This window comes from Ailuropoda melanoleuca, chromosome 3 (genome assembly GCF_002007445.2).
Source record: "Ailuropoda melanoleuca isolate Jingjing chromosome 3, ASM200744v2, whole genome shotgun sequence".
In the NCBI taxonomy this organism is placed as follows: domain Eukaryota; kingdom Metazoa; phylum Chordata; class Mammalia; order Carnivora; family Ursidae; genus Ailuropoda; species Ailuropoda melanoleuca.
Genome location: NC_048220.1, coordinates 50,950,243 through 50,974,090, shown reverse-complemented (window position 1 = coordinate 50,974,090; position 23,848 = coordinate 50,950,243). Strand labels below are relative to the sequence as shown.

At 34.6% G+C, this 23,848-nt stretch overlaps 1 protein-coding gene across 2 annotated transcripts in view; it reads left to right on the top strand.

Moving 5' to 3' along the window:
• The window catches only part of CERT1 (ceramide transporter 1), a 100,844-nt gene that overhangs the window by 59,859 nt on the left and 17,137 nt on the right, over positions 1–23,848 (top strand). Inside the window, exons 7-11 of one of the 2 annotated variants that reach the window (XM_011222318.3) lie at positions 9,260–9,417; positions 13,746–13,838; positions 17,098–17,184; positions 19,566–19,658; positions 20,165–20,242. In XM_011222318.3, the coding sequence (XP_011220620.1) occupies positions 9,260–9,417; positions 13,746–13,838; positions 17,098–17,184; positions 19,566–19,658; positions 20,165–20,242 (509 nt within the window). The remainder of the gene's footprint in view (positions 1–9,259; positions 9,418–13,745; positions 13,839–17,097; positions 17,185–19,565; positions 19,659–20,164; positions 20,243–23,848) is intronic. The other variant, XM_011222317.3, reaches the window with a different exon arrangement.

Sequence of the window (23,848 nt, the reverse complement as noted above, 5' to 3'; positions counted from 1 at the left end):
AAGTATAATTTATACCTATTTTCAAATAATTTTTCAAAACAATTTGAAATGCCATGGCATTCATGGCATTGATTTTCTATTTCAGAGATCACAATGGAATATTCCGTTACTGATACCAAAGTCTGATGCTTCTCTCCCCCTACTTTATCCTTCTTTCCTTCTTCCTGCTTCTTGTTTTCATCATGGCTCTCTTCCTCCTTATGAGCTGTTCCCCTCCCAGTCTTGCAGAATACTAGCTTCTTACTACAAAGTGGTCCTTACAACTTGGGACTGAAATATTGAACCTTACTAAGTCATCTAGATTTACCTTTATGAAATTAGAATATTATTTTGGGAAGATTCTTTCAAGTTGCATTTTAATTTCACAACATATAATCTGCTTCAATAGAAAAAAGATTTTGTTTGGATATTGGAAAAATTATTGAAAAAATAATTGCAGGTCCAATCTTCCGTCCTGGTCAGCTCCCCCACCTACATTCCCCAGAATAGAATGGAAACTTATTTTCTGTAGAAATTGAACTGGGAGGGTTCCAGATTCAGGAATATCTGGCACAGCAAAAGATAGGTATATTGGCTTATCATTAAAGTGATTATGTGGAAATTTACATACCGATTGTTGAAATTTAACAGACTCATTGTTCTGTTTATCTCTGAGAACCCTGAGCCCGGCACTAAATGAAAGTCTACCTACTGCAGCTTCCTTCTTTTACCCTGTTTCCAGAATACCCATCAACCAAACACATATTTTCTGATGCAAAATTAGAACATAACTCTGTAGATGCTGAATGACCACAGAGAAAGGACCTATAAATATTTTCTACGCCTACAATGAAAAACTGTCTCACTATCAGATCACCCTTTGATTAAGTCCACTAATTAAAAAGCCCTGCTAATGCTTACGGAGCTTCCAGTAACCTACTCTTAAATGCGAACAGATAGCCATATTTCCAGACATTTGAGAAAAGCCTCCAGTGTCTCTTTTTGAAAAGAGCCTTGAAACCAAGCAACAGAAGACAGGGTTATTAAAGTCATTTAGAGAAATATCCTACAAGATGTTTGCATAATTTTTTAAATCATGAGTCATGTTTTAAGTACACTTGTGGAATTCACTATTTAAAATAATTCCTTCCTTAGTGTTGATGGAAATTAACTCTTGTTAAATCACCATAGATGGAAAGTATGAACCTCTGGAAATAAATTGGAAGCTTTGTATATAATCTGGTAAAGTGAACAAAACATGAAGTCTTTAAACCTGGTACTACTTGATCATAGCCTGGGATTAAGGTCAGTCATCTCTCAAAGACAGGGTCTTTCTCCTAGATCCAACAAGCCTCAGAAAAGGGAGGAAATGATGCTTCATTCTTGGGAGTGGTGATTGTAATGATACTCACCATTATGGCCATCATTAAAGATGTGGTCTAGATCACATATTGTGATAGTGAATATGTTAAATTTTTAAAAATTTTAAAACTAGCATACCAACCTGATAGTAAGTTGTATGTATTCCAAGAATAGGATTAGATGTAGGTTGTGGGGCACCTGGGTGGCACAGCGGTTAAGCGTCTGCCTCCGGCTCAGGGCGTGATCCTGGCGTTATGGGATCAAGCCCCATGTCAGGCTCCTCTGCTGGGAGCCTGCTTCTTCCTCTCCCACTCCCCCTGCTTGTGTTCCCTCTCGCTGGCTCTCTCTCTCTCTCTCTCTCTGTCAAATAAATAAATAAATAAAATCTTTAAAAAAAAAAAAAAAAGATGTAGGTTGTAAAGAATCAAGTAAAATTTCCACAGGTTCTAAGACGAGAAGAAAGGCAGTTAAAATACTTTGAATTTTAGACCAGAGGAGGAATTTTTGGTTACAAAAACACCTTCCTTGGTTAAAGACCTCAAGAGTTCTAGATCATGGTGGAAGAACTGTTTCCTCAATCTTTTATGAACAAATTTCTTGTTTACCCCTAATGTAAATTTTCTTCTGTTATATTCTATGTCATCTTTTATTAATTTATATTTCTAGGGTCAAAGGGGGAGACTTTATGATGATAATTTCAGTTCATCTGAAAGAGATAACAATTATAACATGTAGTTGCAGAACCCCAAAATACATGGACCAATAACTTACCAAATTGAAGAGGAAAAAAAAGACAACTCAGTAGTAATAGTTTGAGGCTTAAATATCCAGCTTTCAACAATTGATAGAAAAAGTAGGAAGAAAACCAACAAGGAAATAAAATACTTATAAACAATCAGACGTGGTAGACATGTACAGAATACTCCACTTAACAATAGGAGAATATATGATCTTCTCAATAGTACATGTAACATTCTTCAGGAGAGAGTTTATTCTTGGCCATAAAACAAGCTTCAATTAATTTAAAAGGATTAAAATCATACAAAGTATGTCATTTAACCACAAAGGAATAAAATTTGACATCAATGACAGAAATTTAGGAAAATCACAAATACATAGAAATTAACACACTCATACATAACCAGTGAATTAAAGACAGAATTCACAAAGGAAATTAGAAAACACTGTGAGATGAATGAAAGCAAAAATACAACATACCAAAACAGATGGGCTGCAGCTAAAGCTGTTCTTAGAGGGAAATTTATAGCTGAAACACCTTTATTATAAAAGAAGAAAGAGGGTCTCCTGGGTGGCTCACATGGTTAAGCATCTACCTTGGGTTCAGGTTTGATTCCAGGGTCCTAGGATCAAGCCCTACATCAGGCTCCCTGTCAATGGAGAGTCTGCTTTTCCCTTTTCCTCTGCCCCTCCCCCCACTCATTCTCACTTTCTGTCTCTCTCTCTCTCAGATGAATAAATAAAATCTTAAAAAAAAGACACTCAAAAAACAATATAAACTATAAATTGGTTCTTTGAAAAGATATCAGAATTAACAAAATTAAAGATATCAGAATTAAATTTTGATGAATTAATCAAAAAACAACACAAACTATAACTTGGTTCTTTGAAAAGATAGCAAAAAAAATTTTTTTAAGATTTTATTTATTTATTTATTTACTTGAGAGAGACCAAGAGAGAGAACACGAGTGGGGGTGGGGGGAGCAGAGGAAGAAGCAGACTCCCCACTGAGCAGGGTGCCCAATGTGGGGCTCGATCCTAGGACCCCAGGATCATGACCTGAGCTTCAGACAGATGCTTAGCCCACTGAGCTGCCCAGACGCCCCGAAAAGATACCAAAATTAAGAAATCTTTAGCTAAACTGATCAAAATAAAAGAGAAGATCGAAATTACCAAAATCAAATGAAAGGAAGGTTATTACTACTGACCGTATAGAAATAAAAAGGATTAAAGGGGAAGGTAATAAATGTATGCCAACAAATTTGATAACTTAAATGAATTGGACAGAAGTCTTAGAAAGGCACAAATTACTGAACTTGACTCAAGTAGACATAGAAAATAGAACAATAATAAATAGACCAATAATAAATAAAGAGATACAGTTAGTAATAAACTTCCACCAAAAAAAGCCCAAGCTCAGATAGCCTCACTGCTGAATTCTAAACATTTAAAGAAGAGTTAATACTATTTCTTCACAAGTTCTTCCATATTTTAGGAGGAATACTTCTTAAATTGTTTGCTGAGGCCAGGTTTACCTTGATATCAAAATGAGACAAAGATATCACAAAACTATAGACCAATATCTTATGAATATAGGTATAACTAACTCGGTAAAGTACTGGCAGACCATATCCAGCAACATCTAAAAAGGATCATACACTGTGACCAGAAGGAATTTATCCCAGAATACAGTTAGCTTAACATGGGAAAATCAGTTGATGCAATAATCATATCAGTAGAATAAAGGCCAAAACTGGTGGTCATCTCAGTAGATGTTGAAAAAACATTTGACAAAATCTAATACTCTTTCATGATAAAAACACTCAAAAAAGTAAGAGTGACTACCCAAACTATCTGTGAAAAACCCACAATTAACATCACATTTAATGGTGAAAGACTGAATGCTTTTCCCCTGATATCAGGAACATGTCCCTTCTTGCCACTGCTATTCAGCACTGCATTAAAGATTCTAGCTAGGACATCTGGACAAGAAAAATAAATAAAAGGCATCCCAATTAAAAAAAAAAAAGAATTAAGACTATTTCTATTTGCAGATGCCATTATCTTATATAGAGAAAAATCATAAGAAATCCATTAAAAACTATTAGAATTAACATCATTTCAGCAAGATTGCAGGGTATAAGATCAACATATAAAAAATAAATCGTGGAATGCCTGCTGGCTCATTTAGTGGGAGTATGTGACTTGATCTTGGGAGTCATGAGTTTAAGCTCATGTTGGATATAGAGCTTACTTGTAAAAAAAAAAATTGTATTTATACACTAACAATGAACAATGTGAAGATTAAGGTAATGGTTTCGTTTATAATAGTATCTTTATGGCAATTTATAAAAAGAATTAAATCCTTGGGAGTAAATTTAACAAAAGAAGCAAAAACCTTATACTCTGAAGACTAAATTGGTGGGTAGGGGTAGGACTGGGAAGTGACTGCTAACATGTATAGGATTTTTCAGGGTGGATCATGAATATGTCCTGAACTTGATTGTTGTGATGCTTGTACAAATCTATGAATATATTATGAATATTTAATCGTACATGTTAATCGAGTCCATTTTATGATATGTGAATTATAGCTCAATAAAACTGTTATTTTTTTAAAAAGACTAGCTGACTTAATACGCTTAGATTTTTTGGCCTTTAGTTTAGATTAAAGCAATCTAAAGTAAAATATTCCCTACCTAAACCCTCATTTCTTATGATTAAATTGTATTAAATGTTGAAGATGACCACTTATGTGGATTTTTTATGTCTTTAATATTTCCCAGTTCCCGTTCCCATATATTAGTTATATTTTCTGACCAATTTTCTAACTTACATCCTTCTTATTTTGTAAAAATATACAAGAGCGTTTTGTCATGTGATCAACTATGTAAAAGAATGACTGCAGATATACTGATCTATCAAATCAAGGTATACTCTTGACGAAACTCACGAATTTAGTGTTAATGAAACATGCATTACTCTAGGAAACATGAGCAGTGCCCTGTTCGTTCTTTCCACCTCATCTGTGTGCCTGTGCATTAATTGTCCAAATAGAAAATTTGTACCGCCAGTCACTTTTCATCCCCTTTTAGCTCGGAGACTTTTTCATGTGAAAATATTTAAAATTTAGTTTTTTAGCCAACTGTATCTTAAAGAGAAAGCACATCTACAATAGGCCAGTAGTCCAAAACTGATTGTTGAACCTAGTGTGATTGATATCAGTATCATAGTCTTCAACCATGTTTCTTCTTTATCATAGTAGACAAGTGAGAGATTTAAACAAACTGCCATCCTGTATGTTCAGAAGGACTCACCTGCCAATATTTTTTTTGTCCCTGTGTGTCTGTGTAGTACACAGACACACTGACATATAGAGACACATACACAAATCTTTTTGATGTAAGGAAATGAAAAAAACTCCTCACCACAGAAACTGTGGGGATTCCACCTTAGGTTGGCTACTGTTCAAAAATAGTGTGTGAGAGTCTTAATGAAATGAAAGGATTTCAAATTGCTCAGCTTCTCTCAGCATTTGTTTTTATTTTTGACACGTTGATGTGAGTTTATAGGTTCCTTAATTTTCTGAGTGTTCATACCTTTAAAAGAGTTTTAAAGTGTATAAGGTTAAGAGTTCAACTGCAAGAACTTTAAGTCTGAATGGTACTCTTTAGAACCTAATACTTACAAATCCAGATTTATAGGTCATTTTCTAATTTCTTCCATCTCTGCCTTTCATTGACATGGTTATAGTTACATATTTTTGATTTCCTTATATTACAGTGTATCATTTTCCCAGAGGAAACTATGGCATGTCACCTTGTCTCTTTAAGACAAAAAAAGAGAGGGAAGGAAGGAAAGGAGAAAAGAAAGACAAGAAAGAAAGTGAAGTTGGGGGGGCACCTGGGTGGCTCAGTCAGTTAAGCATCCGACTCCTGATTTTGGCTCAGGTTATGTTCTCAAGGTGTGAGATCGAGACCTGCATCAGGCTCTGTGCACAGCTTGCTTTGGATTCTGTCTCCCTCTCCCCCTCCCCCACTCTATTTCACTTTCTCTCTCTCTCCCCCACCTTCTCTAAAAAAGAAAAAAATAGTAAGATAGTCACTTCCTTGTTTTTAGCTGAGTTATTTAGATGAGTGTGCTCATCTAAAATTACCAGGTACTTAAGAGTTCTACTTAAGTTTTCCCATCATGATTGATATAGTTCTGCAATATAAGGTATAAGAGACTTGGAGCAAAAAGTACTCCAGAGTATTTAGAGGAACTCAGTGGATAACAGATTAAGGTGAGGTTTTGTCATCATGACTTTCATTTACTAACAGATGTAACATGGGAGATTTATTTCAGAGACATTACCGTGTGTGATACTCTAAAATAAAGTGTTGAAAGTGTCAGCTGTTTGAAAGCTTAAAGTCTGTGACATAATCCCTGTATAAGCCTGAAAAGGATTTCAGGTGGCTGCTTCTGAAAGTAGTAAGTAGAGCTGAAGAGGTACGTTTCTGTATTCCTAGAGTTTTTTCAAACACGTTTTGTGTCATTCTTTCATATTCTATATGAAGTTTATATACAAAGTATATAAATTAACATTCAGCAGAAGAGGACACATTTTAGTTGTACACATTCTTTTATGCAGAACATAGGTGACCTTTGATTTCATTGCATAATAAAAATAGTTTATAATGAAACTGCATTCTTGGTAAGAGTGGTAGAAAATATGTGTTACAATGCTAGAAAGGGTTTTCAGAAAATATAAGAAAAAATATGTTTAACAGCTTTACGAGATATAATTAACCTGCAGTAAACTGCACATATTTAAAGCACATGATTTGGTAAGTTTTGATATTATCCTGAAGATATCATTATAATCAAGATCATTATATCTATCACCCTCAAAAATTTGCTCCATCTCTTTTGTCATCCCTCTTCTCCCTATTCCCAACCACTTTGGTCTATTTTTTTGTCACTGTAGATTAGTTTGCATATTCTCAAGTTTAATATAAATGGACTCATGCAGTATATGGGGGATTTTGGGCCTGGCTTCTTTCTCAGAGATTCATCATGTTATTGTTCGTATTAGTGTTTGATTTCTTTTCGTTGCTAAGTAGTATTCCCTTGTGTTGATTCAACACAATTTGCTTATCCATTCATCTCTTGATGGACACTTGGGTTGTTTTATAGTTTTTGGCTATTGGAAATAATGCTGCTATGAGCATTTGTGTGCAGTGTTTTTATGGACATATATTTTATTTGAGTCAATACTCAGTATTGGAATGGCTGAATCATTTGGTAGGTATATATTTAACTTTTTAAAAAACCACCAGGGTTCATTTTACCAGCCATATAGGATAGTCCTGGTTCCTCCAAATCCCCACCAACACTTGGCATGGTCAGTCTTTTTAAATTTTAGTCTTGGGGCGCCTGGGTGGTTCAGTCGGTTAAGTGGCCAACTCATGGTTTTCAGTCACGTCTTGGTGTCAGAGTCCTGGGATTGAGTCCTGCTTAGGACTCCACGCTCAGAGGGGAGTCTGTTCAAGGATTCTCCCTCTCCCTCTGCCCCTCCCCTGCTCACATGTCTGTGCGCACTCTCTCTCTCTAAAATAAATAAATATTTAAAAACTTAAATTTTAGTCTTATAATAGGTGTGTAGCGGTGGCTTGTTATGGTTTTCATTGTTATGGTTTTTATTTGTATCTCCCTAGTAACTAATGGTATTGAGCATCATTTCATGTGCTTATTTGCTGTCCATATCTCTGTGTTGACGAGTATTCAAATCTTTTGTCCAGGTTTTTAGTTGGGTTATATATTTTCTTACCATTAAGTTTTGAGATGACAATACGTATTCTATATTGAAGTATAGAATGTGTCAATATTCTATATTAATATATGTTATATGTAACATGTATTGATGAAGGATACAAGTTCTTTATTAGATACATGCTGTGCAGAGATTTTCTTTTGGTCTGTGGCTTGTCTCTTCTCTTTTTGGAAGTTTTTTAAAATGGAAATTACATGTATTTAAGATAAATAAAATGATTTGATATTCAAAATGAAATGATTACTTCAGTCAAGCTATTTAACATATCATCTCCTCACATAGTGACATTTTTGTTTGTAATGAGAGCTCCTGAAATCTGTCTCAGCAAATTTCCAGTATTCAGCACAGTATTACTAAGTATAGTCATCGCGCCATACATTAGACCTGTAGACTTATTAATTCTACATTACTTTCATTCTTTTAACAATACTTTTAAGAGCAGAAATTTTAAATTTTGATGAAGTTCACTTTATCAATTTATTCTTTTGTGGATTGTACCTTTGCTGTCATATCTACATATGAGTTTTTAAAGTTCAAAGTATCATTTCACTTATAAGCGTTCTGTTGGAACGGTTTCTTACTGGTTAAGAATATAAGATACTATGCTCTCTTGCTTGCATCTTGTGAGTTGTAAGATTTTTCATTAATTCAAAGGTGAACTCTGAGTTAAAATTATAAAATACAAACATAAGAGCCATTTAATGTATGCATTGGTCTCAGACTTAATTTTGGATGTTTATTTAAAAGTTTTGCATTACCTTATTCAATTCTATAGTCCATCGTTAGGTATTTTTAAAATTTTAGGTCTCTCAAAATATAAGGTATTTCTTGCTGTAATTTGGTCCCGCTTTAAACTGTCAGGGTGTTATTGTTAAAGTATTATTCCTCCTACTACTTTGTTCACTGGGTGCAGTACAGCAAATAGATTTCAGGAAACAGAATTCAGAAAAAAAGATATGAAAGTACATATGCTGCCCCAAGCTTCTTTGCTTATGGAGTATGGAATGGAAATTTTTATGTGTTGGCCAACAAGAGGGAAATTATAATCCAAAAGCCTGCTCTGACTTGCTGGGTTTTAAACATTTTCTAGTTTTAAGTTTTGATGAAGAATTACTTCTTCATTAGAAAGATTTTCAGGGCGCCTGGGTGGCACAGTCGTTAAGCGTCTGCCTTCGGCTCAGGGCGTGATCCCAGCGTTCTGGGATAGTCCCACATCAGGCTCCTCGGCTAGGAGCCTGCTTCTTCCTCTCCCACTCCCCCTGCTTGTGTTCCCTCTCTCGCTGGCTGTCTCTCTCTGTCAAATAAATAAAATCTTTAAAAAAAAAAAAAAAGATTTTCAGTGAGAAACTTTTTTTTTTTTCCCAGTATTTCCACATGTAACACCAAGAGGAATTAATGGTATAGACTTTAAAGGGGAGGCGATAACTTTTAAAGCAACTACTGCTGGAATCCTTGCTACACTTTCTCATTGTATTGAACTAATGGTAAAACGTGAGGACAGCTGGCAAAAGAGACTGGATAAGGTAAGTCTAGTTGTTCTTCTTTTTAAAAAATAATCTGGTTTTATTTCAACTTTATATATTGATTGAACATTTAAACTAACTTCTTAGGGAAAAATCTATTGGGATTGGTAGAAGTTGCAGGGGGTACTACTCCTCTGAAACTTTGTAGGCATCTCAAACTCATTTTCCTAGTGAGATTTCCAGTTGTGTATTCAATTACAACACAAAGTTGTGGTAGGATTTTAATACAGAAATTTTTGTAGTAGTAATAGTAATGCCTTGGAATAGAAATGATGAGCCAGTTAACATTACCTAGCTTTATTGTGAAATATGTGAAGCTGCATTTAAGTTATATGAACTGAAACACCAACTTATAAAGCTAAACATAACTTAGTGCATTTGTAGCCATGTATACTTTCCAGGGTCATTGTGCTGTTATTTAACATATGTTGTTCATTGAACATTTGCCTCATGTTCACCTACTTCTACCTTTGTTTAAACTTCAGCACTGATAGTAACATTACAATATGAATCTTTAGTTCCTAGTGTCAACTATGGCTCAGTGAATTTGTTTAGTAGGAAAACTTCTCTTTAGAATTTGACGTCAGGAAAATAATAAAATGTTGGAACTGAAACATGTCCTGGAAGATTTAGTTCTGGTCTAATGCCATCATATTATAGAAGGAACTGAGAGGCCCAGAGACTGGTCCAGAGTTGCTAAGTAGCAATTGGAAGAATTTTACTCTTATTTTGTATTTCAGCTCTGAATACTGGGCCCAACATTAGTCACAATCTTGTCATTCATGAATGAGTCAAATTGCTTGTAGTATTTGAAGGTCTTATCAATTGGAGCAGAAAACTAGGTAAAGCAATGTTACCACTGATACAATGGCAGAATGGCCACAGGATTTGATTAATACTGTGTATTTAAGGAAGTCCCTCTCTTTAGAAGAAAAGAATTCTCGAGTGTAGGTGACAGTAAACCATATTGACTGGTAATACATATTCTTTAAAAACAAGCAGTGAAAATGTTTAAGGTACGGACATTTCATTATTCTGGAGTCAAACTATTTTATCTTCAGAGCTTTCAACTCTCTGCCAGTATGGATCAAATTGAATTTTTAGAAGATTCCATGTACACCAAAAAGTTATATGTTGAGAAAACAGGACAACCCCTTAATTCCATTAGATTAATAGTTCAAGAGAATCGTTCAGCTTGTCCAGACTAGCTTATTTCAAACTTTCTGGCACCTTTCTCTTAATTTTTCAGTCTCTCATCCTTTAATCCTTCACTAAGGGATCATTATCTTCATTCATATATTCTAATCACACTACCTAAAAAATATTCATTAAAAATGAAACATGTCTTTCCCATCCTTTAGCAATCAGGTTTCTTACTTGGAGTGCTGAAAAGGGAAGTGGACTTTTGCTTACCTTCATTGTTGTCAGTCTTATCTATTCTTTTTCTTTTTTGAGGAGCAATAAAGGATCTATGAAAAAATAATTTTGTTGCTTTCCTATGCAACGTGTAAGCAAAGAAAAGCCACAAAAAATGGCAATATTAATTGAAATTGAGAAACTACTGCATTTTAGTCTTTTACAGGTCTGATGTCGAATCTTAGTCACCTCTTCACTATAATTTTCTAAGTTGAAATGGGATCCCAGTTACATTTTATATGAAATGTAGGAGTGTGGGTATGTTTGATATGCAGTATGTATTTGTGTGTGTATACCTATGTATGCATGTATATGTGTGGTGTACATACATGTACATATGTATGTATGCACACACTTTATAAGGAATAGAAAGTTCTTGAATGGAAAGTGTTTTTTATCAACAAATACGTCTTTTAAGTAATTTATATAATTGGGAAGGAAAGTACAATGCTAATTTAATATTGTTTAATTGAAATTTCTGTTTCATTCAGAAAGTATCTGTATGCTTGTATTGTGCTAAGCTCTAAGCTAGAAATGGGAAAACAGCAGTAAACAAGGAAATTACCCCTCAAGGAGCTTAATCTAATGAGAGCAATTAAATAGGTAATAGGTGATATAATAACAGCTATTTGATAGCGGAATTATTTATACTTCAATTTCTGATGTCAGTTCCATTATTCTTTCAGCCGAATAATAGAAAATTACTATCTAGTAGTGATGATTTTTCTTGGTTACCTGTAATAACAATCCTTTCTATTATAGAAGTATACTTAATTGTTAGCTAATCATGTCCAAGAAGACCAAAAATTGTGAGATTAAACAATTTTAGTTATTAACAGTGTTAACAAGAGAATGTCTACTCATTGACGATGTTTGCTTACATTAATAGGCTCTCATGTGTGAAATTTCACATGCTTTTTCATTTTCCCTTAATCTTTTGAATATTATTGTTGTGCTGTATGTTTTTGTTGTGTTCAGTTTTGAAAATTAAGGTATAGCATAAATATGGTGAGGTGCACCAATTGTAAATAGTATACTGCTTGATGATTTTTGTGCATATGTATACACCCCTATAACCACCACTTAGATTAAGATAAAGAATTTTTGTAGCACTTGTAAGGTTCTTGCATGCCTCCCTGGTCCACACCATGCCACCATCTCAAGAGGTGACCACATACACTCTTGTGTTTGCCTTTTTTTCCCCTTCAGCATTGACTCTAAGGTTCATTCATGTTGTTACATTTACTGGTAGTTTATTCTTTTTATGACTTCAATTTGTTTATCAGTTTTTCCTGTTGATAGACACTTAGGTGTTTATATTTTGGCTATTGTGAATAAAGCTGCTGTGAGCATTCCTGTACCTAGCTTTTGGTGGATATGCACTCATTTCTCTTGGGTATGTAGCTAGCAGTAGAATTTTTTGTTCATGGGGTGTATGCTAGCCGCAGTGGATATTGGCAGACAATTTTCCAAAGTGATTATATCAGTTTATACTTCCACCAGCAATAGATGAGAATTCATTTGCTCTTCACTGTTGGCAACACTTGGTATTGTCAGGTTTTTGTGGGTATTTCTTTATTTTGTTTTTTTAATTTTAGCGATTCTGGTGGTTCTGTAGACCCGCTTTTTCTTGAGTATGCAAAAATTACCCTTTGGTTCTAATGAACTAATTCACTGATTTGCATGAGCTTTAATTCAGATAGGGTATTTGGAAGTAGTTAGCTTTGTGTGAGTTCATGTGGACTTTAATTTAGCCTTTACGTATTTGAGGTAAGGGAATAAAGACATTAGGTGCCTTACAAGCTTGTAAGACTTCGGTTATCAGATTTGACCTGTGCAATCCATTGTTGTAGAAATAAGTTTGAGATTGGTGCCAGAGCCAACCTTTTTCTTTTAAGTATTGACCTTGGGTCTTTTTTTTTTTTTTTTTTTAAGATTTTATTTCTTTATTTGTCAGAGATAGAGACAGCCAGTGAGAGCAGGAACACAAGCAGGGGGAGTGGGAGAGGAAGAAGCAGGTTCCTAGCGGAAGGAGCCTGGTGTGGGGCTCGATCCCATAACACCGGGATCACGCCCTGAGCCGAAGGCAGACGCTTAACCGCTGTGCCACCCAGGCGCCCCTGACCTTGGGTCTTTTAACCTCTTAGAACTGTAGATTAAAGAGAGGGTTAGGGGCGCCTGGGTGGCACAGTCATTACGTGTCTGCCTTCGGCTAAGGGCGTGATCCCGGCGTTCTGGGATCCAGCCCCACGGATCAGGCTTCTCCGCTAGGAGCCTGCTTCTTCCTCTCCCACTCCCCCTGCTTGTGTTCTCTCTCTCACTGGCTGGCTGTCTCTGTCAAATAAATAAATAAAGTCTTTTAAAAAAATAAAAAATATAGAGGGTTAAAGTAGAAATCTAAGCTCTTTTTCAGCCCTGAAATGGTTTTAACCAGCAGTGGGAAAGTACTAGAAATTTATCTTTCTTAGAATATATTTTCACGTTCATTGATTTCACCTGTTGAGTTATTTTCTTCCTGATATCCATTGCTTTTTTTCTTTAAAGCAAAATAGATACAGCTTTTACTGGGGGTAAGCGAACACATGAATACATTGTAGGCATTTCTGTGGTGTTTATCTTTTTTTTTTTTTTTAAGTGTAGATACTTTGGTAGTTACTTAATCCGTCTAAATTTGTAACCTACCTATAAGGTGGATCTTAATGGTGATTTAAATAGTAGCTTGTGTGTAATGTATAGCTCAGAGAAAAAGTGTTTTCTTGGGCAGAATCAAGCTCATTTTTCACAGGAATAAAGTGGGTTTCTGTTATTGTTGTTTGGCCAAATTATAAAATTTCAGTGAAATGCAGAGAAAATCCCCACTTCAAATGATAATTTTTCACTTGCTTTTAAAAAAAAAAAACAAAACAAAACAGGAAACTGAGAAGAGAAGAAGAATAGAGGAAGCATACAAAAATGCTGTGACAGAACTGAAGAAAAAATCCCACTTTGGAGGGCCAGATTATGAGGTATGAATATATGTTTTGATTTTAGAAGGAGGAAAATATAGGCCTTATCTATTGCAGAAGTGATTAATTTTTAAACATTACTTTTACAACTTTTAACTATTCTAGATATGTAGTATGTTCTTCAGTGTTTAATTAAATGTATATTTCATAATAGATAAATGTTAGGCTTACTCTGAAATAGATTTTTTTTATTGACTACAAAATTTAGTGTAGGCTTTTCAAAGACTCGTTTATTAAGCCTGTCCTCTTAAAAAATTAAGACAAATTTTTATCTTTCCTGTAGAGGATGTTAATTTTTAATGTTATCTTCTAATTCTTTTTTTTTTTAATAAAAGCAACTTATGGAGGAAAACCCTGAGTACTATACAGACAAAAAGATTTTAGTGTGTGCTGTATATACTATGAGGTCTTGTCCATTATCAGAGCTCAACCCATCCTCATTGCCTTGTCCTTATTGTTTGAAAATATCTGAAACCAATTTCTTTCCTCTTTTGTCTCTTTGTTAAGTGATTAATAAGTTCTCCATCTCCATACATACACACAGATTTAATATTTTATGAGCTGTTTTTCCATGATATTTCTTTAGAGGGAAAAAGCTATAAGAAATATATTTGGTAGTATATTTGGTAATAGTCACTAACATTGTTGATATTCCTGAAATGAACATTTTAAAAAATGAAGTGGTAAAGGGCATCAAGATAGAAGTAGAATGTTAAAATAATTATGGTTAGGTGTGCCTCGGAGGCTCATTCAGTTGGGCGTCTACCTTTGGCTTGGGTCATGATCCCTGGGATGGAGCCCCACATCTGGCTCCCTGCTTAGCAGGGAGTCTGCTTCTTCCTCTGCCCCTCCCCACAGCTCGTGCTCTCTCTCTCTCTCTCTCAAATAAATAAACAAAATCTTTAAAAAACTTAATTATGGTTAGTTTATATTTAAAAAAATAGAAGAGGGGCTCCTGGGTGGCTCAGTCAGTTAAGTGTCTGACTCTTGGTTTTGGCTCAGGTCAGGATCTCATGGATCTTGAGATCAAGGCCCCAAGTTGGGCTCTGTGCTCAGCAGGAATTCTGCTTGAAGATTCCCTCCTTCTGCCACTCCCCCACTCTTTTGCACTTATTCTCTCTCTCTGAAATAAATTGATAAATCTTAAAAAAAAAAAAAAGGGGGGGGAAGGAAAAGAAAATTGAAGAAAAAGTTCTCGCTGTTTTTATTTTAGAGAGAAAAAAAATAGAGTTACTATTGATTAAGTATGTTTTATGTTGGAATTGATTTCCAGGTGTGGAAATTCATAATGATGAGACTTGAGCTGTAATACTTCAAATTGATTATTAAACCGTCAATTATTCCTTCTAGAATGTGTAAAAATTATATAATTAGCTACCCTCAGGGTTTTAAAAAACAAGGTTACTGGAGTATAAGCTATTATAATTTTAATTTTTATTCTGAAGCTAAGCAGATTGTTTGCTCTTTTTGGTTTATTTTGGGGGTGAACTGTCAGCTTTTTTAAATTACCTAATTTTTTTTTCGTGAGTAAACCAGATGTTCATGTAGGAAGATTATAGAAAACACAAAAAAGCCCATGTGTTTAATTTAACAATGTGTGGTACCGGTTTATCTCCTACCAGCCTATATATGAGTGTAACTGTATGCTTGTTTATCTTCACTTCTGTCAACAAGGGTTTTGGGGGAAAAGGGGGTGGGAAAAAAGCAGGATGGAAGAAGGAGGGATATTGTGCTAATAATAATAAGTACATTTGTTAACCAGTTTCAGATGTTTTAAAATTGCTTATTTACTGATATGATTTAGATAGATTTTCTTAAAAAAAAGTTTACCGATTTTGATTTTCTTCTTTAATGACTCACTTATCCATGTCCCTTAATATTTTTATTTGGTTTTGAGGTTTTTTTCTCCTATTGATTTAGAAGATGTGGATGATTAGCTTTTCATTTTTCAATTATTTTTTTTCCTTTTTTAGTTTTTTAACTTTGATTGTTGGTTTTGTCATATAAAAGTTTTATACTTTTTATGTAATTAATCCCTCAGTTTTTTGATGTACTTAATCCAACATTTGGTATCATGCTTTTAAAAGCATTCCCTACTTTAAATAACTGTATTTACTGGATTTTTAATTTTTTAATGGTCTCTTCTAAATATATTGTTAGTACATCTGGGTTTTTTAAGATTATGGTATAATGTAGGAATCTGTATTTTAGTTTAGTGGCATTTGTTGAATAAACGATCGTTTTTCCATCCATCTGAAATGTACTTCCCTCTTTCTCTCTTAATGAAGAAAATGGTTAAGGGTACTTCAGGTTTTTTCTCACTGACCCCCTGTGGTATCAAGTTAAATATCCAGTTCTTAAGTAAACTAGGGCCTTCAGGGCCTCTGTTTTTATACTTTTTTTCCCTTCCTTTTGATATTTTGAGCCATCTGTATTTTCTTGTGTGAGTACTACGTTTGTATGGATTTTAGACACTAATTCAGATTTTGACCTTATTTTGGTTCTTACCAGACATTTTGATGTTCTAATTATTGAACAAAACTTAAATGTTTCTGTCATCTGTAGCTTCAGAAATTACTTTTTAATCTTAAATTCATTCCTTAAGATTTACTATATACTTACATATATAAGTAAAGTGTGTGTGTGTGTATATATATATATATATATACTGTACTAGGCATGGGGGTATACAGGATCCTGCCTGAGGGCCCTACCTATGTAATGGGAAAACAGGCCCAGTGTTCTGCCTTAGATTTGTTTAGAGGTAGGGGAAGAAACAGGTGTTAGACATGTTGCATGTGAACTGCAGCATTAACCTGAGGAGGTCTTAAGTATCATTGGATGCTAAGGTCTAACACTTAGGAGAGAGGTGGATAGGCTGTAATTTGGGAATCATCTCATGATTAAAGCCTTAGAAATGAATAAGTGCTGTGGGGAGAGCAAGCATGGAACCCTGAGGAACACCCACATTTAATTTAAGGGAGTCCTAAGAAGAGGCTTGGATAGAGAGGAACTGGGAAATTAGGAATCCAAGGGGGGAGAGAACTCTTCAAAGAGTGTCCTCCACAAAAAAAAATGCTGCTAATAGGGCAAGTAAGATAAAGACTGATGTGTCCGTAGATTTAGCAAAGAGTAGCTCTTTTCTTTGGTAAGCATGATGAGATAAAAGGGTTCTTTTTTTTTTAAGTTGCTTTTTAATAAGGAAATTTTTTTCTGGTTTTTTTGATTAAGTGATTTTTTTTCTCCTGTGTTTGAATAGGAAGGTCCAAACAGCCTGATTAATGAAGAAGAGTTCTTTGATGCTGTTGAAGCTGCTCTTGACAGACAAGATAAAATAGAGGAACAGGTATATCTTTTATTAAAAATTCTAACACTAGGCATTCCTTGATGTGTGTTAATTGATTTAAATGGAATTTGAAAACTATGAACCTAATAGAAATGAACTGTGAACCTAGAAGATGAACTGTGTCTGTGCTGAGCCACAAACGTAGAAGAATCTTTACAAGTCAGTTCCTTCGTGTATGAATTTCTAAGCAGAATAGGAGACCACCGATCGCTTAATGGAATCATGCATAATTAACATGAAACTAAATGGAAATATTCTGCCTATTCCCCTTGAAGTATCCAGCTTTATTATCTTTCTATTAAAAACAAGCATATGTTTAATCTGAGGGAAACAGTCTGTGGATTTCTCTGTGTCACAAGTACCAACCATATGAATTCGCAAGGAAGATGACCAAGAATTTAACTCCTTTATTGCTTTCACTAACTTCACCTTCTTCCTCATTTTTAACTTTGCTCAGTATTTTATCATTGTCAAATTTACAACACTTATACCCAGCTCTTTCTGTGGAAGTTGAAGAAAAACATTTCTTAAATCCTTCAACTCTAATCTCAGGATTAATTTGATCCTTTGCCTCCTTTTATTCTGCAACAATGCAGTTACCATATATTACCACTAGATGGTACTTAAGGGTGAATTTTAGTTATTCTTCCCAGGGCTTTAAGCATCGTGCAAATAAACACCTAGGTCTATCAGTTGTACTACAAATGAACTTGCATAGAAAAGTTGGCTTTTTCATTCCTGTCATTGCTGAGGTAGTCATGGCCATTATGCTCAATCACTGGTCTGTCTCCCTGAGGGTAAATCACTTGCAATAATGACTTTTGCTTTTTGTGTTTCTCTTTCATTATTTTTTTTTCTAAATCAGTGATGAAAAGTTTTTGTTACATTAATTTTTAAAGCTTATTAGTCATTTTTATGCCCAAAAAAGATGCTATGCAGCATTCAATAAGAATGGAAGTTTTCAATTCCTAAATGAGCTCCATTTTTGGATGCCTAAAGTATTACCTGAAGGACTGTCTGTGTTTGGCTTTTTAAATGTTGGGGGTTTTTTCCCCTTCATTTTGGAGTTTTGTTTTGTTTTGTTTTTGTTTTAATGTAAGTTGTGGTATTTTGGGGAGAGTAGGTCAAGACAACTTTAATCTTAAGTCTTGCCAGTGACTAACTATGTAGCTCTACACTTACTGCTTAAATTCTCTGGGCCTTGGTTTTCTAATACGTAAACAAGGAGTTACACAGGATGGCTCAAATCATCCCTTCTGGCTCTAAAATGCTACTCTACAGAATATGGTGGTTGAGTTGGAGTTTAAGAGGATAGAGGAAAACTTTTGTAAACTTTAGAAAAAAGAGATATTCATGGGCTATCTAATTTCAGTCTGTTCTTGACACAGTGGTAGGTATTCTGCAAAATGGGTTATTAAACAGACTGTGATCTTCCTTGCCTAATGGGCATGTTGATATCACAAGGATAATTATAGTGTGGTAATGCTGTAGAATAGTGAGCGTCAGTAATCCATGAAATTAGTTCCAAAGATTCAGATCATTTCCCTCATTGCACGCAATAGACTTTGCACAGAACTACTAACAGCACAGCCACTACTTAGGTATTCTTCAGTGACACATTTTTGAGTTTACGTTATTCTACATTATTTATCCACATAAGGAAAGAAATTTTTAGTGAAGTAGTGAGTGAGAAATGAGGTCTTAGCAGTTCTGTTCAGATAGTGTTGAATAGAAGTTACCACTTGTCTCCTGCATAGTTAGAAGATGAGCACATACACAACACAGCACAGCTTCTGGTACTTTATATTTAGAAGATATTGAATAAGTGAGAGGAAACGGGGCAAGTTCAGGAGGAGGAAGGAAGTTAAGTGGCAGCCTGACAGGAGTGACACAGTGGATTGAAGACCAAACACCTTCATGGAGAGGAGATAAAGATATCCCTGCTATGTTCTTTGTAATGCAACTGAAGCAAAAGACAGTGGTTCAGATGGTATGGCTCTGCACAACCCTGATGAAGTAGAATGATGAGAATAATTTGGCCAGAGTTTGGATATAAGAAATTACTTCAACAGCAGTGTTAATAAAGATTTGTGGTAAATAATGCCATACTGGTATTGGAGAGTCTGGCAAATTCAAAGAACTAACCCCTAGTCAAAGGTGGTATCTATGGAGTGTGAAAGAAGAGATTGAGTTAGAATACATGAAGTAGGTGTCGGGGCATGGCCAGGAAGGCTTGTACCTTCAGGGTATTTTTGTAATTCGTATTTATAAGTACTGAAGTGTTCAGTCATTAAATGTTGGTAGTTTCAGGTTATTTATTCATTCTTAAGCTGCAAAGTACACTTTAAAACCTTCCCACCTAACATTCTATGTTTTCTTAGTCACAGAGTGAAAAGGTCAGATTACACTGGCCTACATCCATGCCATCTGGAGATGCCTTTTCTTCTGTGGGGACTCATAGATTTGTCCAAAAGGTAAGCTGATGTCAGAATTTATTGGAAATATATATTGTTCTTCACTGTTGATGGAACTATCTTGTTGTATTAGTTTTCCCTTTTCTTGAATTTAGGAATAAGATTTTTTGGTATTGTATACTTTCTTCCATATATATCCTCAAAAACAGTTAGAAATCTTCTGAATGTAATGTTTTCTTTTCTGTTTAAGGGGAATGGGGGATGGGGGTGGATAGGGAATGGCTGGTCTAAAATAGCTAACCAGAAGCGGAGCCAGTTATGTTAAATCACTTTTTTCTTTGGGGTTAAGTGATATTATTTTGTATTATTGGAAGCATTGCATTCCTTTTAGAAAGATTTTGGAGCATAAACCATAATAGGTGCATGAAGTCAGCACTTGCTGCTGAGCTTGTTTCATATAGTGCTTTGTTCTCTCTTTCTTTATCTTGTGTTTGGAAGTTGGTACTGAATGCTCTGTTGTGCCTTTGTTCTGATTACTTGGTTTTTTCTTTGTCTGTCTCTGGTAGCCCTATAGTCGCTCTTCCTCCATGTCTTCCATTGATCTAGTCAGTGCCTCTGACGATGTTCACAGATTCAGCTCCCAGGTACTGTATGACTGTATAGAGTGGACTTGAGTCTTTCTGTGCTATATTTCCGCCTGCTTTCCCAGTTCTTAGATATCTTTTGGTTAGGACACTTGCTTTGGTTTTGAATTTTAAATAGTAACAATAAGCATTAAAAAGGCCTTCCTTATCTACTAAATAGTTCCTCTGTCAGGCTTGCATGTGCCCTTTGTATCCTCTGCTGTGAATAGCTTGGAATTTTGCCATATAGGACGTACTCCTGAAAGAGTTCGAACTGAATTGAAACAAGTAGAAGATACCTGGTTTTTAAATATCGTGTAGTATCTGTTTCTTCAGACAGGATTCCGCAACTTTGATGAACATGGTTTACAGAATATATTACAACATAAAAGCAGGTTTCAGCAGTCTCACTTCTAATCTAATTTAAAGTACCTCATAATTTAACAAGGAAGTATCTTTTAAATATTTGTCTCATTACTCTTGTCATACTAAGCTCCATTGAACTGATTTTATTTTGTTATGCAAATTACCCTTGGATATTATAAATTAATATTCCTGTTCAGATACATCATTAAGTATTTAGGAATTTAAGACAGGAAGCTAGATGCTTGCAGTCTCTGCCCTCATAGTAAAGTCAAAATATTATCAAAGGAATGTTTTTTAGTATCAGCATTAGTTTTTAAAATTTTTCAATTCTTCTATCTTTGCCACTCAGCTTTGTATCTTTATGTTGATTATATTTTATTGCATTACATCATGTTACCTTATGTTAAGAAGCTGAGCTCTCTAGTCAGAATGACTGAGTTTAAATCCCAGTTAGTTGCATGATCTTGGACAACTTTTCTAACTCTTCTGTGCTTCACTTCTGTAATTTAGCTAGAACTATGATCTGGCTAGAGCCTGGCATGTTGTAAATGCTGGATAAGTGTGAGCTTTTATTAGCTATTATATAGCTGTTTATTAGCTATTACAATAATAACAATTTCTTTGAATAATCAAAAATTTCTACATTATTTTTTCTCTGTCAGAGTACACTTGACCCTTGAACAACGTGGGAGTTGGGGAACCACATATAACTTTTGACTTCCCCAAAACTTAACTACTAATAGTTAATATAAACAGTTGATTAATATATTTTATATGTTATATATATCATATACTGTAGTCTTACAATAAGGTAACTTAGAGAAAAGAAAATGTTATTAAGAAAGTTGTAAAGAAGAGAAAATACATTTACAGTACTGCTCTGTATTTATTGAAACATATCCACGTATAAGTGGACCTGTGCAGTTCAGACTCGTGTTGTTCAAGGGTCAGCTGTATTCCAGTAAATGTTTTTTAAAGTCATAATTTAGAACAGGTTTCTTAGTTTACATTTGTCTTTTAACTATGCAGTAAAGAAGAAAATTAAGGTTAAGGCTCAAAATGTATTTTTTTGACTTTTGCTGCTTTTTTTCTCCTTGAACTTTTTTGAGTAAGAGCTGTATCAGTTCTGCATCAGAAATCGCCCAGAACCAAACCTATTCCAGTATTTCTTAATTTTGTTCATTAATGCAAGCTTTTTAAAAGCATCTCATATTCGCAATAAACTGGTGGCAAAACTAGATAATACTGGGATACTTTGGTTTATTCTACTACGCTCCACCTTACATTAAAATAATAAAGTAACAGACTAAAGCTCATCAGTACTGATCACCATTTTCCCTCAAATTATCGGAATACACAGGCTATAAGTGAAAATGTAATGAGAGCAGTAAAAGAGTGTAAGCTGTAATAGATGCCTAAGAATTAAGCCTTCAGAATGCAGACCTTGGACCCAAGCGACAGAGCTTTAAAACAGCTGAAATCATTCAAGTATAGATGAATATATTACTGAGACACAGGTGACCAGATTTTTACAAGACTGCCAGATTGTAGCATACTTTTTCATATTTTGTGTAACTCATGTGTATACGTGGAGAAAGATCTTTCTGGTGAAATTTTTTCTAGTATGATGCTCGTGATAATTCAGATTCTGTTTTTAGCTTTTAATTATTGTACTGTTTTACATGCCAAAAGAGGCAAAGTTACAGAAAAATGACATTGAGTTCTTCAAGTATTTATTGTCCTTGCCAAAGTATTTGTTGTCATTAGCAGACTTGGGCTCTGGCAGTTAAGCTCTATCCCCGCTTTATGTCCATAGTGATATTTTATTATTGTGGTAATTATTTATTTAACCCCTCCCCTGTTTACTGTACAATAATACATTCTAATTTAGCAGAATTAGAAAGTAGAGTAAGTAAATTCAGTCACATACTGATAAACACACACACTTTAGTAATTGTCTTTCTCTATCAAAGTAGGCAATTTCATATATACTATTTTGTAACCAGCTTTTTTTTTTTGTATGATTAAGCCCATTTTCCCGTCAGTAAACATGAGTCTTTATCTCCTTGTCTGTTAAAATGGATGTGCATATGGGACTTACCTATTCACCTAATATTGAACATTTAGTTTATTTTCAGTTTGTCTCTATTGTGAATAAATATTATATTATAAATAGTCCTACAGGGGCATCCTGCTGTATATACCATCCATGTGTGTGTGTGTGTGTATCTTTGTACACTTAGCCAGTAATTTCCTTAGAATATATTCCTAGAAGTAGAATTGTTAAGACAAAAGCCATACATACTTCTGAGGTATTTTTTATTCTTAATGCCAAACTGTTCATTTAAAAAGTTGAACCAGCTACACTCCCAGTTCAGTTTTCTTTTGTTATGTTGACACTGAATATTATAATTCAGCTAATTTTTGCCAGTCTGATAGACTAAAAGTGGTATTTTTTGCTTCTTGGCCTTTTGCATTTCTTCAGTGAATTGACTATCCATGTCCTGTCCATTTTTCTTTTGGGTTAACAGCGCACTGTTAATTTTTTATTAATAAATTATTCTATCCAACAAATCCCTCTGACTCTGTAATAATAAGCATAGTTGTATTCCTTTCACATGACTAAGAGAAAAGAGATCTGAGTAGTTTTTGAACCCTCCTAGACTTTTGTTCATTACATTTTTGTTTCGTCATCAAAAAAAAATTTCTGTATTGATAATGTTAGAAAAATCCAGTTAGCCTCCTAAAATGGCATAGTGAGTGACTCAAATGGGAGGTGGAAGAAAAGGCTAGAATGGGTGTGCCATCATCTCTTATTTTATATATATTTTTCATAGTTCATTTTCTAAGATGCTCTGTATGTCAGCTTATCATATTCAACTCTAGGTCCAAAAAAAATCTAGGGCATGATTCCTGAAATTATGCTCAGCCTAATTAAAATTAGTGAACACTATTAAAGCAGATGAAACCTGCCTTAGTGATTTTGATCCAATCTTTTGTTTTTTAAGTGATAGCAGATGTTATTAGTAATATTATTTCCTAGTGTATCAAAATTTGAGCCTACTAAACTGTAAATTTGGCTTGTGTTTATTCTTGTCATCCAACTTAATGGTCCCTTGTTTCCCAATTATTTTTGATATGCAGTCATAACTGAAAAAAAACAGAGCAGATTATTTAGGGTAGATTTGAAGTGTCAGTGTGGTCATGAGTGCCCGAGTCACTGATCCAATAGTAGTAACACTTACTACTTCAGATTTTATT